At 45.4% G+C, this 18281-nt stretch overlaps 1 protein-coding gene across 1 annotated transcript; it reads left to right on the forward strand.

Annotated features, from left to right (window-relative positions):
• The first annotated feature begins 14089 nt into the window (after positions 1-14089).
• On the forward strand, positions 14090-16464 carry LOC110901708. Its single transcript, XM_022148507.1, has 3 exons — positions 14090-15439; positions 15632-16239; positions 16296-16464. Exons 1-3 carry the CDS (start codon positions 14090-14092, stop codon positions 16462-16464), a joined length of 2127 nt encoding a protein of 708 aa, XP_022004199.1.
• Positions 16465-18281: the final 1817 nt, after the last annotated feature.

The following is an 18281-nucleotide window of genomic DNA, read 5'->3' on the forward strand; positions in this document are numbered from 1 at the left end:
CATTGCACAGCACGAGGCCCTTCGCTCCGAACGTAGCGGAGGTACCCCAAGAAATAACCCACCCAACGGCTGCACCTACAAGCAGTTCTTGAGCCACAAACCTCGAGACTTCGACGACACTAGGGGTGCCTTACCCTTCGTACGCTGGGTTGAGAAGACGGATTCTGTTTTACGGTTGAGCAAATGTGCCCCAGAACATCAGGTCACATACATAGCTGGACTATTTCTAGATGGGGCTCTGTCATGGTGGAACCTTAATGTTCAGACAATGGGCGAGACTGCTGCGAATGCTTTGACGTGGGACGAACTGAAAGAACTGATGCGTAAAAGATATTGCTCTAGGCCAGAAGTCCAGAAGTTGGAGACTGAACTGTGGAACTTGAAAATGGAAGGTCTAAAGATAACTGAGTATGTGTAGAGATTTCACGATTTATCACAAGTTGCTTCGCGCTTGGTGGAACCAGAATCTAGGAAGACCGAACTCTTCATCGGGGGATTGGCATCTCAGATTCTAAGTCTGGTGACAACATCTAAACCTCTAACGATCACTGAGGCTATCGACTTAAGTGTGGCGCTCACTGAAGAAGCGGTTAGACTAGGAAAATTTTCCACTTCGGAAGAGAAAGAGGAGACTCCTGTAGAGCCATCTGGAGATAACAAGAGAAAGTTTGCAAACTTCAAGAAGGGTACTCAGGTGAATAGAAAGAACAGGGCCAAAAAGGGAAAAGAGTACATGGGTATCCTACCTAAGTGCGGCAATTGCCGACGTTATCATATCGGGCGATGCAGATATGGAAAATGTGAAAACTATGGCAAAGTGGGGCATGTCAAGGAAACTTGTAGACAAGGTACTGAACGTGGAAATGGAAGCCAAGATGGTAGCAAGAATCTCGAAGGAAACAACGACAATAACGACCATCAAGGCAGGAAGGGTGACAAACGAAAGCGTGCTCAAGGTTGTTTCAACTGTTGAAGCAAAAAGCATTTCAGAAAATACTGCCCTAAAAACAATCAGCCACAAGGGTGAAAGCTCAACACCGAAGCTAGGGAGACACGTGGACATCGGTACGTCCCATACTAGTCAACATTATGCATCTGTGCTGCTAGATACTGTTGCCAAATTTAGCTTCGCACCTCTAGAGTTCGAAAGTATACTTGGTTTAGTAGCAAGTAAGTTAGATAACCCGTACTCGATAAGAACTAGCTAAAGGAAAGCTTTGACGTGGTAAATGGGATGGATTGGTTGTCGAGCAATCAAGCGGATCTTGTTATCCGCATCCCGATGGCGAACAAAGAATCGATTGTGACTCATGTAGCAGGATGCGCCTCTACAAATTACTAATGGATTGAAGGCACAAAAGTGTTGCGTAAAGGATGTGTTGTTTTTGCTTGGCTCATGCCGTGGACAAGGGAGCCGAAGAACCAAAACTCGAAGATATCCCTGCGATAAGGGAATACCCTGAAGTCTTCCCCGAAGACTTGCCAGAATTATCTCCTCAACGATAAGTCAAATTTCGCATCGATTTGATTCCAGGCGCCACGCCTGTAGTCAATGCACCTTAGCGACTTACACCTCGGAGATGCAAGGATTGTCTAACCTCAGTAGTTGATAGAGAAGGAAGTTAACAGACCAAGTTTCCCGGTTTGGGTAACCCCAGTTCTACTCGTCAGGAAGAAGGATGATGATTTTCAAATAAGCATCAACTACCAGGAGCCGGACGAGCAAACTAACAAGAGTCGGTAACTCTTGCTAAGGATTAACGAATTATTTGTTTAACTAACTGTGAGGATCCAACTACTATTTCACGACTGATCGATGATCGAGTGTCATTAGCTGTGAATTCAGGAAGAATGTATACCGGGGAATTTGTGGGACAATAACTTGTTTTTAATCATACACAAAATTTTTGTTTCCTACACAATGCATAAAACAGTTTTACGCAGAATACGAAACTTTGAGAAATCTAGACAACATGTACTTAGGACCTTTGGGAACCCAAGTCCAAACTCGTAAGGGTTATTGTTTAGGAACCACACCTGTTAACTTAAGCAAACCCCATTATCCTGATGTATATGCTATTTCAGTTAACCAAACAGAAAGTACTCAAATTTCTTATGTTAAAATCTTCACTTTTGCTTCTAGCGAGTAGATGGTTGCATCTCTACTCCCCTTAATGGTAGTTGCATCGCGTTAATTTTCTTCTGATGTATTGCAAAATACATCGGTATTTGTGTCGGTTTTAATCGTTAGTTAGTTAGTTTTAGTGTCGGTTTAGTTTAGAATGTATATACTTTTGATTTATTTGTGTTTCCAGGTCTTTACAGCCAAAAGGAGCGAAAACGAGCCAAAATCTGGAAAGGCGGAAGGCTGGAACGGAAACCGAGGAGTCGGTAGCTGAAACGAAGCGAAAAATGCAGTTCTGGAGTTTCCAGGCGGCCCGCTTAGACTTTTAGACACATCCAGGCGCCCCGCATTAACTTAACAAAGAAATCTGAGTTAGTTAAGTTCAGGCGGCCCACCTGAACTTAAGGTTACCTTCAAAGCAGGCCGCAAGCCTTATGAGAATGGTTTCCAGTATTAAACCCTAAGGCGGCCCACATTAACTCATCAAATACATTCAAGCGGGCTGCGTGAAGACCTTATGTCGGCAAAAATTCGCGACTTGCATGGGAATTTAGGGTTTTTGGTTATAAATTGATCCATGTATGTCTACAGCCGAATATCTACGAACTTGGACATTCTTGGGCGAACTTTGGCTGCTGATTGAAGAAGATTGAAGTTTTCGGTTGCTAGGAATCATTCGGGTAAAATCTTGGAGCATTCGGGAGTGAAGATTCGGGTTCCATCATCCTTATCTTGTCGTTTTCGTTTGTTAAACTTTGTTACACAATGAATTCAGATTATTTAATGATTTTGATTACGTTTTTGAACATGTTTAGCGGCTAGATACATTTACTACCTAGACATGGATGAATGATTGCTTATGTTTGATTAACTTATGGATTTTTGAATGCTATGGACTAGTTTATAAATTGTAAACGGTTTGTTCTATTAGTTAGATGTGTTTGCATGCTTGATATTGTTTAATGATTAATTATTGCTTCGCATGAATCTTGGTGACGGTCTTTATCACATAATAGAATCATGCTAGGTTTTAGGTTTTGGTGACTGTCTATATCACGTAATAAATCTAGAATCTTTAGGGTTAAATCGGCCGATAAACCTTAGAAGTAATAATTGGTAATTTTATAAAATCAAGTGTTCTACTAATCATCAATAGCTGTAAGGTGCGAGATTATTGCTAGGTCTAAGTGATTAAACTGCAAGGTGGGTCCTTCTTAGGAAGTTAACCTTTTGGCTGCTGTCTAGCAAGTCTAGCTGAGAAAACAAACCTATCCTAGGTTTAGATCTCGTAAGGGAGTGAGCCTCGTAGGATACTTTTATAAACTCATTTAGATGTCTTGTAAAGGAGTCTAATAACCGGTAAATTAACAACCTTTAGGGGATATTAGCGCGCTGTTGAGAAGGATTAGGGGTCCTTAGATTTCCCGAGGGGTGAGAATCCCAAGATCCCGGTTCCATAGCAGACAACTTCCAATTATAATCAATACTAAAAGCAATCAGGATTCCTGTCTAGGTAGTTCTTTCATCATCTTTGAGTTCGGCTTACGTGTGAGTTCATGCCTTGTCCGTCTGTTCGTCTAGTTAATTTAGTTTAATTTTAATTATAATTTTAGGATTTTTAGAACCCCCCCCCCCCCCCCCAAATCAATAAACAATTTAGTATGTCGTGTCAGTTTTAGTCTAGATAGAGTCGTAGCGTAATCAGTAGAGTCTCGTGGGTTCGATACTCGGACTTACTTTAGCTTTACTACATCGATCGGTTCACTTGCCGATTGTGTGGTTCAGGGTTTAGGTTGAGTCTTAGTTTTATAAATTTAAAGCTTAGAGAGTCTAGAATTAGGGTAATTTAGTTAGTTTTATTTGACCCATTTTCAGCACATCAAGTTTTTGGCGCCGTTGCCGGGGACTCTTGGCGATTACGTTGATTACTTTGTTTGGACTTACTTGACATATTATGTCACACCCCCAAAATCCACCCGCGGAGTACCACCGCTTGGAGGCGTGACATGACCAGGATCAAGCCATCAATCATATCAAACATAGCATTTAAGTGTAAAAGTAGAAAATGTATTTCATCGTGACATGACTGATGTTCATAACCAAACATTATTTAAGTAGCGGAAGCATAATAATGAAAACCCAAAGTAAGTTATAAGTTCAAATATCGTTCACGATCCGTATCCCACAACGACCTGCTCCTCCCTGTGCAAGCTCCAAAATGTACCTAAGGTCCTGCAAGGCATGCAGTAGATAATCAACAACTAGTTGAGCGAGTTCACAGAAAGTAAGTTCAGTAATAGTAATTGTATGAGTCGTATTATGTTCATTCATTGTTCATGTATAGTATTGGTTTCCATCGCGGGCCCTCTCGGCATGTATGCGAAGATTTGGGTTAATACTCCCAAATATCCTAGACTATGTATATTTGTATCGCGGCCACCCTGGCATTACTTGCGAAGATTTAGTCTCTATAGTTCGCAGCCTCCCCGAAGCATGTGTGCGAAGATCAGTCATAATTATCGCAGCCAACCCTTGGCGTGTGTGCGAAGATCAGTTCAAGTAGGTATACTGGTCTAGCCGTATCATATCATTTACCATCCTCACCCTGAGGACTATATCATTAGGTTCCATTAACTAAGTACGCACGAAATAATCATCCAATCCCATTCCCACCCTGGGAACCCCATGCCTTGGCTGTGTGAACTCACCTTGGGTTTGCTCGGCAGATACACAAAGAAAAGAGTTCTTGAACTAAGGTTGGTCAACCACGTCCTAACAGGGTTACCATACAAGTCAGGTTTTGACTAAATTAATGCACGTATGTATCACACAAGTTAACACGTTACAGGCACGAATTTATCATGGCAACCATATAACAGTCAAGTGCACAATCATAACCGACTTGTGCGATTAAATAAGTCTAATAGTATTTAGCCCAACATGTTGTGCGATCCACAACATGTACGATCCGTAACAGCCCAGCCCAAACATTAAGTAAGCCCAACAATTAAACCGAACATCAACTTGTGCGATCAGCTTTATTACCCAGCCCAAGTCTATGGCCCAATAAATAACCTTAGGCCTTGTGCGATCCTATTGGGTTGTGCGGTCGTACCTGGCCCAACAATTAATCATACGGCCCAATAACAAACGAACAAACATCTTGTGCGATTCAGAGGTCCTTGTGCGACTGGGGACCTCTTGTGCGGTCAGATCCTCTTGTGCGACCAGGTCAGTTTGTGCGACTGGTCTGCTTGTACGAGTGGACCTCTTGTGCGACCAAGAGGTCTTGTGCGACCGGTTAACTAATTTCCGTGAAAGCATGCAATCAGTTACATCTATTCCAGTTTCCAATTTCACATCAGTCAATCAACATAATATCTATTCATTCGGTTAACGTAATATCGATTAAACAGGCAATTATCAACCGGTTTCTCATGAACCCTAATCAAACCATTCATGAACAACAACATACTCATCAACAATCAATCGGATCAACCCTATACTTAACAACTTCACAGCCGATCAGTTTTTAATACACGAATCTAGATCTATGGCATAACATCCGATTAATATGAACCTATTCTAATACACACATACAAACCGATTTTAAGAACACACATCAACCGATTAACAGACATTGAGTTTTAGATTCGTAATATGCATACCCGATTATCATGAATATACTTGATGTACATGTGTGAGCCGATTACAAACTTACTATCCAAATCAAGATGCAAACAATCCAAGAACACGTAACATCATTCAACACGACATCAATATTAAACACTAACCGATTAAGAGGGTGATCCGATTCAAGGTATGATCTTCGAGAGAGAGGAAGGATGTTTGCCGTCGGGTTTGCGAGAGAGAGAGAGATAGCTAGGGTTTTGTGTGTGTGGGTGTTTAGTAACAAATGAGGAGTATACACCCTCTCCATGTGTTATGCGACCTAAAGAAAGAGTGGGCCGAACCTTCAATGGGCTGCCCATTGATCCGAATACAAAGTGTAGCCCAAATGGGCTTGTGCGATCGAGTGGTGTTGTGCGTTTGGATACATACATACAAGCATGCAATACACATTGCACATAATATCATTCAATAATTCAAAGTTCATATAATCATAAAACGTTCACATACGTTACACAAAGTGGGTTCGAAATACGAGTTGTCACATTATCCCCAACTTAAAAGAAATTTCGTCCCGAAATTTGGTACGCACTCACTGACGAAGCTAGGTAAGTTATATCGTTCACTGGTTTTCCTGGGGTGTCACATCCTCCCCCCATTGATCTGGAATTTCGTCCCGAAATTTCGCAGTAGTAGTTTCAGCCTCAGTAGTGGTTGCATTGGTTCCGAATAACTGGGGGTACTTTTCTGTCATCCTGTCTTCGCGTTCCCAGGTGTACTCTGGGCCACGTTTGGAGTTCCAACGAACTCGAACAAGAGGGATTCTCTTGTTTTTGAGGACCTTCACATCCCGGTCCGTGATTTCAACTGGTTCCTCGACGAACTGCAACCGCTCGTCGATAGTAAGTTCCTTAAAAGGAATTATGAGGGTCTCATCTGACAGGCACTTCTTCAGATTCGACACGTGAAAGACGTTGTGAACTGCACCGAGTTCAGCTGGTAGGTTCAACTTGTAGACCACCTTGCCTATTTTCTCCGTGATTCGAACGGTCCGACATACCGCGGATTGAGTTTGCCCCGTTTGCCAAAACGAACCACACCCTTCCAGGGTGAGACTTTAAGTAAAACCTGGTCCCCGACCTGAAATTCCAATGGCTTTCTACGCTTGTCCGCGTAGGCTTTCTGACGGTCGCGTGCCGCCGCCATGCGTTGTCGTATCTGTGCTATCTTTTCTGTGGCGTCCACTACAATCTCTGGACCCGTGATCTGACTATCCCCCACCTCTGCCCAACAGAGAGGTGACCGGCATTTACGTCCGTATAATGCCTCGAATGGAGCGGCTTGTATGCTGGTGTGATAACTGTTATTATATGAGAACTAAACCAAAGGGAGGTGCTTTTCCCAGCCATTGCCGAAGTCTATAACGCATGCCCGAAGCATGTCTTCGAGAGTTTGGATCGTACGCTCAGACTGCCCATCCGTCTGAGGATGATATGCTGTGCTCATGTCTAACCGTGAGCCAAAGGATTTGTGCATCGCTTGCCATAGTTCTGACGTGAATCGTGCATCTCGATCCGAAATGATGGAGGTGGGCACCCCGTGCCTCGAAACAACTTCTTTAAGGTAGATGTCTGCGAGAGTGGAGAACTTATCCGTTTCTTTTATAGCTAGGAAGTGTGCAGACTTGGTGAGTCGATCCACGATCACCCATATGGTATCATTCCCACGCTGGGATCTAGGTAGACCTGTAACAAAATCCATGGAAATTTCTTCCCATTTCCATTGCGGTATCGTGGGTTGCTGAAGTAGACCCGCTGGTTTCTGGTATTCCACCTTGACCCTCGCACAGGTCAAGCACTTTCCGACGTAAGTAGCAATGTGGGCCTTCATGCTAGGCCACCAATAAGTAGTTCTGATGTCGTGGTACATTTTGTCCGACCCTGGATGTACCGAGTAACGAGACTTGTGAGCTTCATCCATTACCAGCTCGCGTAGACCGCCATAAAGTGGGACCCAAATACGCCCCGTTACATAGTAGGCGCCGTCAGCCTTCCGTTCTAATCGCTGTCGTGAGCCGCGTAGGGCTTCAGCCCTGACGTTTTCTGGTTTTAATGCTTCTACCTGAGCATTTCGTATCTGTGCAGGAAGGCTAGACTGAATCGTAAGTTGTAGTGCTCGTACGTCTAGGTAAAGTGTCTTTCCGACTGAGGGCATCAGCCACAACATTGGCTTTGCCTGGATGGTACTTGATGGCGCATTCATAATCGTTAAGTAGCTCGACCCATCGACGTTGACGCATGTTCAATTCCTTCTGTCTGAAGATATGCTCGAGACTCCTGTGATCGGTGTAAATTGTGCACTTGGTACCGTACAAGTAGTGTCGCCATATCTTGAGTGCAAAAACAACAGCTCCCAGCTCTAGATCGTGCGTCGTGTAGTTCCGTTCATGTATCTTAAGCTGGCGCGAAGCGTAAGCAATGACCTTGTCGCGCTGCATTAATACACATCCAAGTCCCTTAATGGATGCATCACAATAAACCACGAAGTCGTCTGTGCCCTCTGGCAAAGAGAGGATAGGTGCACTGCAAAGTCTATCCTTTAGGTGCTAAAAAGCAGTCTCCTGGGGCTCTCCCCAGCGATAGGTGACACCCTTCTGTGTCAGTAGTGTAAGCGGCTGAGCAATCTTTGAAAAGTCTTTAATAAACCGTCTGTAGTAACCCGCCAAACCCAAGAATTGGCGTATTTCCGTTGGCGTACGTGGTGCAGGCCAGTTCCTAATCGAGTCCGCCTTGGATGGATCAACATGGATCCCATCCTTGTTCACTACGTGGCCTAGAAAGTGGACTTCACGACGCCAGAAGTCGCATTTCGAAAACTTAGCGTACAGTTGTTCCTTCCGTAGGAGTTCCAAAATAAGGCGTAGGTGCTGCTCGTGTTCCTCCTGACTCTTGGAGTAGATCAGGATGTCGTCGATGAAAACAATGACGAACTTGTCAAGATAGGGTTTGCACACCCTGTTCATAAGGTCCATAAATACGGCAGGTGCGTTCGTTAACCCGAACGACATGACAAGAAACTCGTAGTGACCGTAACGAGTTTTGAATGCGGTTTTGGAGACGTCCTCCTCTCGGACTCTCAGCTGATGGTAACCAGACCTCAAGTCTATCTTGGAGTAGTAGCACGACCCTTGCAACTGGTCGAATAAGTCGTCTATGCGTGGAAGAGGATAACGGTTCTTCACCGTTACCTTGTTGAGTTCTCTGTAGTCTATACACATCCTGAAGGTACCGTCCTTCTTTCTCACGAATAACACTGGAGCTCCCCAAGGCGAAGAGCTTGGACGAATGAAGCCCTTTTCCAAGAGCTCTTGTAGTTGCTTTGACAGTTCTTCCAATTCTGATGGAGCTAGACGATATGGTGCGCGAGCTATGGGTGCTGCTCCTGGAGCGAGCTCGATTTGAAATTCGACCTGACGGTGAGGCGGTAATCCAGGTAAATCTTCAGGAAACACCTGAGGGTAGTCGCGTACTACTGGAATATCCTCCAGTTTCTTTTCCTTCACTGATGCATCTGAAACGAGTGCCAAGATTGCGGTGTGACCCTTCCGCAGACACTTCTGAGCCTTCAAGAAAGAGATGATGCCTACCACTGCACCACTCTTGTCACCTTGAACTTCGAGAGGTTCTTGACCAGAACGGGGAATGCGAATAATCTTCTCGCTGCATAAGATCTCTACCTGATGTTGGGATAACCAATCCATCCCAATAACGATATCAAAACTTCCCAAAGCTATGGGAATAAGGTCGATCGAGAAAACTTGACCGGCTAAGACGATACTACAACCCCTGACTATCTGCGTGGCTTCTAAACTCTTACCATTAGCTAGTTCTACGACGTGTTTGGTGTTTAGGGGTGTTGATGTACGTTTTAATAATTTACTCATTTTCAAAGACATATAGCTTGTATCAGCACCCGAATCAAATAACACAGTAACATAAATATCGTCGAGGAGAAACTTACCCATAACCACATTGGGATCATTCACTGCGTCGCCCCGACCTAGTACGAATGCACGACCCCTAGCTTCATTCCCGTTGTTGTTGTTGTTGTTTCCACCGTTGTTGTGCCCGTTGCCCTGGTTATTGTTGTTGTTGCGGTTCTGATTCTGGTTCAACTGAGGACAATCGCGTTTGTAATGACCTTCTGCCCCACACTGGAAACATCCCCGGTTTCCACGCTGTGGTTGCTGCTGCTGTGGGTTTTGAGGAACTGGTGGCGGAAGTTGCTGATTCTGGTTCGCAGGTCGTGAGCTCCTGCAATCTTTGGCTTCATGCCCTAGCTTGAGACATCTCTGACAACGTTCTTTACGACACCTTCCACTGTGGTGCCTGTTACACTTGTTACATAGTGGGTGAACTCCCCGGTATCCACCCTGCCCCTGACTGCCAGATGATTGCTGACTCGAATTCTGGTAGTCATTCGTCCTGCGCTGCTGTGCTTGAGAGTGAACGGAAACTGATCCCCTACTGGAATCCCCATCCCATTTCCGTTTGTTGTTGTTGGGTGTAGCAGAAGTAGCAGCTGGAGTAGTAGTTGCACTGACGCGTTTGGGCAGCTTGTTCTGTTCTACTGCCTGATCTGTGAGTCGATGAGCAAGACGCTGGATGTCTTGGATGTTGTCGAGGTTTGCCGATGTAACATGGCTCTGGATCTCTGGCGCAAGTCCCTTGAGATACAACTCAATGCGCTTCACTGGAGGGTCCACCATAGTTGGACACAGAATGGCCAGTTCGTTTGACCGTTTCGTATAGGCTTCAATCTCTGACCCCGTCATTTTCAAGTGATAAAGCTCGTTCTCCAACTTGTGGATGTCATCACGCGTGCAGTATTCCCTCTTAATGAGTTCCTTGAAGTCGTTCCAGGGTGTGGCGTTAGCAGCTGCCAACCCTAAGATCTGAACTTGGGCGTTCCACCAAGTTAGTGCTATTCCTTCTAGCGTGCCAGTGGCGTATTTCACCCTGCGAGCCTCAGGGCATTCACACATCTCGAATACAGACTCGAGCTTTTCAAACCAGTGGAGGAGTCCCACTGCCCCTTCCGTGCCACTAAATGTACTTGGACGACAGTCCATGAAGTTCTTGAAAGTGCAGACAGGTTGCTGCGCGTGTTGACCTATTGTGTACGAATAGGGCAAAGTTTAAATACAAGGGCTAGTTTAGGAGTGTAGGATCTAATGATCCTAGTGTAAGTTATGACTACAGGATATACTACCTGCTTGAGCAGCTGCAAGTGCCGCAGCAACTTGAGCTTGAACGAGAGCCTCTAGCTGGGCTTGAGTCATGTTAATTCGTCCAGACATGATCTTCATAGTAAAAGTAACGTAAGTGAGAGTGGTTCGCGAGTAGGACGATGACAGAAAAGTGTAAGCACGTAGGTATTCTCATGTAATAAAGTCATGTGTATCTAAGCGTAATGCGAGCAAAGTTCTATATAGTTCTAGCATGCAGGCAATAAACATAAACCTTATTACCTAGGATGTCGAGTCTTGCACGTGGAGCGAAGCGTCGTTGTGGATCGTTGAGAGCACTGTTCTGGTTATAGTCTGGTTTTAATAAAAACGTTTTCCCATATTAAAACCGAGTTCTCTATAACCAATGGCTCTGATACCAATCTGTCACACCCCCAAAATCCACCCGCGGAGTACCACCGCTTGGAGGCGTGACATGACCAGGATCAAGCCATCAATCATATCAAACATAGCATTTAAGTGTAAAAGTAGAAAATGTATTTCATCGTAACATGACTGATGTTCATAACCAAACATTATTTAAGTAGCGGAAGCATAATAATGAAAACCCAAAGTAAGTTATAAGTTCAAATATCGTTCACGATCCGTATCCCACAACGACCTGCTCCTCCCTGTGCAAGCTCCAAAATGTACCTAAGGTCCTGCAAGGAATGCAGCAGATAATCAACAACTAGTTGAGCGAGTTCACAGAAAGTAAGTTCAGTAATAGTAATTGTATGAGTCGTATTATGTTCGTTCATTGTTCATGTATAGTATTGGTTTCCATCGCGGGCCCTCTCGGCATGTATGCGAAGATTTGGGTTAATACTCCCAAATATCCTAGACTATGTATATTTGTATCGCGGCCACCCTGGCATTACTTGCGAAGATTTAGTCTCTATAGTTCGCAGCCTCCCCGAAGCATGTGTGCGAAGATCAGTCATAATTATCGCAGCCAACCCTTGGCGTGTGTGCGAAGATCAGTTCAAGTAGGTATACTAGTCTAGCCGTATCATATCATTTACCATCCTCACCCTGAGGACTATATCATTAGGTTCCATTAACTAAGTACGCACGAAATAATCATCCAATCCCATTCCCACCCTGGGAACCCCATGCCTTGGCTGTGTGAACTCACCTTGGGTTTGCTCGGCAGATACACAAAGAAAAGAGTTCTTGAACTAAGGTTGGTCAACCACGTCCTAACAGGGTTACCATACAAGTCAGGTTTTGACTAAATTAATGCACGTATGTATCACACAAGTTAACACGTTACAGGCACGAATTTATCATGGCAACCATATAACAGTCAAGTGCACAATCATAACCGACTTGTGCGATTAAATAAGTCTAATAGTATTTGGCCCAACATGTTGTGCGATCCACAACATGTACGATCCGTAACAGCCCAGCCCAAACATTAAGTAAGCCCAACAATTAAACCGAACATCAACTTGTGCGATCAGCTTTATTACCCAGCCCAAGTCTATGGCCCAATAAATAACCTTAGGCCTTGTGCGATCCTATTGGGTTGTGCGGTCATACCTGGCCCAACAATTAATCATACGTCCCAATAACAAACGAACAAACATCTTGTGCGATTCAGAGGTCCTTGTGCGACTGGGGACCTCTTGTGCGGCCAGATCCTCTTGTGCGACCAGGTCAGTTTGTGCGACTGGTCTGCTTGTACGAGTGGACCTCTTGTGCGACCAAGAGGTCTTGTGCGACCGGTTAACTAATTTCCGTGAAAGCATGCAATCAGTTACATCTATTCCAGTTTCCAATTTCACATCAGTCAATCAACATAATATCTATTCATTCGGTTAACGTAATATCGATTAAACAGGCAATTATCAACCGGTTTCTCATGAACCCTAATCAAACCATTCATGAACAACAACATACTCATCAACAATCAATCGGATCAACCCTATACTTAACAACTTCACAGCCGATCAGTTTTTAATACACGAATCTAGATCTATGGCATAACATCCGATTAATATGAACCTATTCTAATACACACATACAAACCGATTTTAAGAACACACATCAACCGATTAACAGACATTGAGTTTTAGATTCGTAATATGCATACCCGATTATCATGAATATACTTGATGTACATGTGTGAGCCGATTACAAACTTACTATCCAAATCAAGATGCAAACAATCCAAGAACACGTAACATCATTCAACACGACATCAATATTAAACACTAACCGATTAAGAGGGTGATCCGATTCAAGGTATGATCTTCGAGAGAGAGGAAGGATGTTTGCCGTCGGGTTTGCGAGAGAGAGAGAGAGAGATAGCTAGGGTTTTATGTGTGTGGGTGTTTAGTAACAAATGAGGAGTATACACCCTCTCCATGTGTTATGCGACCTAAAGAAAGAGTGGGCCGAACCCTCAATGGGCTGCCCATTGATCCGAATACAAAGTGTAGCCCAAATGGGCTTGTGCGATCGAGTGGTGTTGTGCGTTTGGATACATACATACAAGCATGCAATACACATTGCACATAATATCATTCAATAATTCAAAGTTCATATAATTATAAAACGTTCACATACGTTACACAAAGTGGGTTCGAAATACGAGTTGTCACATATTACGTGCTATTTGTTTATTTGTTGGAGTCGTAGGTGTGTAAGTAATTTAGTGTCTTTTATAGTTAGTCGAGTCGTTTAGTAGAGTCTTCTTACTTGTTTGTTCTCGGTTTTTGCAGTGGATGCCCCATACGCGCTCGCAGGGACCGCCGCCGCTTCCGTTTGCACTCAAGTCTTCCCTCTCGTCTTCTACGTCCGAGGTACGTGCTTCTAGCTCTACTTCATTTTCACAGTCCACCCCAGCGTTCGATTTTACACCAAAGTCTTCACCCCACAATTCCCCGCCACCCACCCGTCCACCTAGTCCACCACCCGTAGCTCACATGGCCCGTAGGACAGTTTACGATCAGGCTACCACCGGCTTCGCCGGTGGTAATTCTCCCATCACCCTTCCAGCGATCCCGAATGACCGGTCTTAGCAGATTCCATCCTACATTATGACCGCCATCACCAATTCCTGCCAGTTCCATGGTCGTGACGACGAGGATGCCCCCGCTCATATCAATCGCATCACTCGCCTCTGCAACACCTTCTCCATTGAGGGTGTTAATCTTGATGCTAGGTATCTTCAGGTCTTTCCGTTCTCGCTCGCTGGACGCGCAGCCGTCTGGTTCGATTCCCAGCCCGCTGGCACTTTTAGTACTTGGGCAGGCCTTCGCGATGCATTCTTAGGCATGTATTTTCCGCCAGCCAAGGCGTCTCGCCTTCGTGACCAGATTCACTCATTTCGTATGGAGCCAGATGAGCCGTATCACTTAGCTTGGGAGCGTTTTCAGACCTTGATTACCCGTTGTTCCCAGCATCGTCTATCTAATTGGGCGTTAGTAGAGAAATTCTACAATGGTCTTACTCCTGAGATTAGAGCTCGTTTTGATACTTCAGCAGGAGGTCAGCTTATGGGAAAGAAGACAATGGCGGAGTGTAATGATTTGTTTGAGACTTTTGCCCACTCCGATATGGATTACAGTACTACCAGCAGGACTTCCATTCCTGTGCGTACCACCTCGGCCGGTCGAGGGGTAAACCAAGTTAGCTTGGATCCATCGGTAGCTGCTGTAGTTGAGACTTTGAGGCAGGAGTTTAGGCAGGAGTTGAGTGAGATAAAGAAGAAAGTCGATAGGTGTGAGGTTTGTCGAGGAGGGCTTGATACTATAGATTGTCCTACTATCACTCTTGAGCAGGTAGAGTACATAGCCGGTCAGTCTAGGGGTCCCACGAATCCGTTCAATAATTCTAACTCCAACTGGCGAGGTAGTGGTAATTCGAGTGGTTATCGTTCGTCTGGAAATCCTCCTGGATTTCCATCTGGTCAGTATCAGAGTAGAGGGCCCGGTATTTGCACGAATTTTAGTTCAGGGCAGTTTGGTGGGTCAGGTTCGAGTGGGCAGTTTTCGAGTGGAGGACCGACTCAGGAGAGTCAGGGTAGTGGGAAGGCTCCTGAGGTTAGTACGAACAGGTTGGAGGAGATGTTTGCCCAGATGATGACGCAGACCCAGGCGTTCATGAAAAACCAGGAGCAGACTAACAAAAATAACGAACTCCAGCTCAAGAATCAGCAGGCCGCTCTCCTCGATCTTCAGAGAACAGTAGGCGGGCTTGCTAAGCAGTTACAGGAGCACCCACCGGGTCAGTTTTCGGGAAACACTTTCCCGAATCCTGCGAATCAGTCAGCGAAGGCGATTACGACCCGTAGTGGGAAGAGTTTGGGAGAGGTTGTGAGAGAAAGAGAGGTTGAAGAAGTAGAGGAGGAAGTCGATGAGGAGATCGAGATGGAGGCTCCAGGCAAGGTGCACACGAGGCTAGCCCCAGCAAGTACCGCACACGCCGAGGAGTCGCCAGTAGAGAAGAGAGTGGAGAAGCAGCCGACGAAGGTTCGGCCGGCACCGGTGATTGATTATTCTCGCCTTCCGTTCCCCGCCCGTGCCAGGCAGCAGAAATATGCTCAGGAGTACGGGAAATTCCTCGAGATGTTTACTCAGTTGAAGATCAATCTTCCGTTCATCGAGGCGCTTCAGTCTATGCCTAAGTACGCGAAATTCCTTAAAGATCTTTTGAAGCGTAAGGAGAGAATCGGTGAGCTTTCAAAAATTCCGTTGACAGGAGGTTGCTCCGCGGTAGTCTTGAATAAGCTACCAGAGAAGTTGACCGACCCTGGTACTTTCACGATTCCATGTTTCTTTGGGGGAGCCGTTACCCCTGCTCACGCCTTAGCCGATTTAGGGGCCAGCATCAATCTGATGCCATTTTCGTTGTATGAGCGACTTGGTCTAGGAGAGCTTACACCCACGCGCATGTCATTGTCCTTGGCTGATCGATCAGTCAAGTATCCTCGTGGGATAGTAGAGAATTTGTTGGTGAAGGTTGATAGGTTTGTGTTCCCAGTAGATTTCGTTGTGCTCGATATGGAGGCCGATGAGAGAGTTCCTATTATTCTTGGCCGTCCATTCCTTCGAACCGCAAAGGCGATTATCGACGTCTTTGACGGTAAGATTTCTCTTCGTGCGGGTGACGAGATTGTCACATTCGATATTGATAGAGCGATGCGGCATCCTAGTGGTCGTGATGATGATAGTGACCGTGTCATTCCGTTTACTTTCTCAATTCATTCATATCTTGCGTCGACACGTGTCTTGAGTACATTAGTGGAGCTGATTTAGTAGGTGAGGGAGTTGTTGACGAGCATTATGAGGATGAGGTAGATGAGGTAGAGGAGGAGCAGTTAGATGAGAGTGATGAGTCGAGTGCTGAGCCGTTAGAGCTCGATGCGATTAGTGATGAGAGTACTCCTGTAGAGATTCCACCGCCTTTATAACTTAAGGTTCTTCCATCCCATCTTGAGTACGCGTTTCTAGGAGAAAAGCCGAATATGCCTGTCATCATATCTTCAAAGTTAACAGAGAAGGAGAAGGCGAGGTTGATTGAGGTGCTTAGAAAGCACAGTGATGCGATTGCCTGGAGGCTATCCGATATCAAGGGCATCAGCCCTACTTTTTGCACGCATCGCATTCTGATGGAGGATGTTTATAAGCCTGTAGTGCAGCCGCAGCGTCGCTTGAATCCGAATATACAGGAGGTAGTGAAGAAGGAGGTGATGAAGCTGTTAGAGTCTGGTTTGATCTATCCTATTTCTGATTCAGCTTGGGTGAGTCCTACGCAGGTCATCCCGAAGAAAGGGGGATGACGGTTGTTCTGAATTCGAAAAATGAGCTTATTCCGTCTCGTACTGTTACGGGTTGGCGTGTGTGCATTGACTATCGAAAGTTAAAAGACGCCACTCGTAAAGATCATTTTCCGCTCCCATTCATTGATCAGATCTTGAGCGTCTCGCGGGTCAGCATTTCTATTGCTTTCTCGACGGGTTTTCGGGTTATTTCCAGATTCCTATTGCACCAGAGGATCAGGAGAAAACCACTTTTACATGTCCATACGGCACATACGCGTACCGACGCATGCCATTTGGGTTATGTAACGCTCCTGCTACATTCCAGCGTTGTATGATCGCGATCTTTCAGGATATGGTCGAGAGTTCGATGGAGGTGTTTATGGACGATTTCTCAGTGTATGGTAGTTCTTTCGATCAGTGTTTGATGAATCTGGAGAAGATGTTGAAGAGATGTGTGGAGACGAAGTTGATGCTGAACTGGGAGAAGTGTCACTTTATGGTGACTGAGGGGATTGTGCTAGGGCACAAGATTTCGAGAGCTGGTATTGAGGTTGATAGGGCAAAGATAGACACGATTAGCCAGCTCCCTCCACCGACTAGTGTCAAGTCGGTTCGTAGTTTTCTCGGTCATGCGGGATTTTATAGGCGCTTTATTAGGGATTTTTCCAAAATCACTCGCCCCATGACGCGATTGTTGGAGAAGGACGTTCCTTTCGTCTTTGACGAGGAGTGCCTTCGAGCGTTTGAGTTTTTGAAGGAGAAGTTAGTGAGTGCACCGATTCTCGTGTCGCCTGATTGGAGCCTACCATTCGAGTTGATGTGCGACGCGAGTGACTATGCAGTAGGTGCAGTGTTAGGGCAGAGACGGGAGAAGCATTTTCACCCGATTTACTACGCGAGTAAAACGTTGAATGATGCCCAGGAGAATTACACCACCACGGAGAAGGAGTTGTTGGCGGTGGTGTTTGCGTTCGACAAGTTCCGGTCCTACCTCGTTCTGTCGAAAACCGTCATCTTTACTGATCATTCTGCTCTGCGTCACTTGTTTCAGAAGAAGGACGCGAAGCCGCGTCTTATACGATGGATTCTGCTTCTTTCCGAGTTCGACATTGAAATTAAGGATAAGAAGGGGGCAGAGAATGTGGCAGCGGATCACTTGTCCCGCTTAGAGGATCCGAAGCGAGAGGAGATTCGTGAGGAGGCGATAGGAGATAGATTCCCTCACGAGTCTATTGATGCTGTCACGGCAGGAGCCGTGGAGCTACCGTGGTATAGCGATATAGCCAATTATTTGGCCGACGGATTTGTGATGGAGAGTTTGAGTGCGCAGCAGAAGCGGAAGCTGATGAGGGACGCTAGGAAGTACATATGGGATGACCCTTACCTTTTCAGGATTGGAGGCGACCGTGTACTTAGGAGGTTTGTTAGTAAGGAAGAAGGTGTTGGGATCCTGAGATATGTGCATG

The sequence above is a fragment of the Helianthus annuus genome, chromosome 13, assembly GCF_002127325.2.
Source record: "Helianthus annuus cultivar XRQ/B chromosome 13, HanXRQr2.0-SUNRISE, whole genome shotgun sequence".
Lineage (NCBI taxonomy): Eukaryota > Viridiplantae > Streptophyta > Magnoliopsida > Asterales > Asteraceae > Helianthus > Helianthus annuus.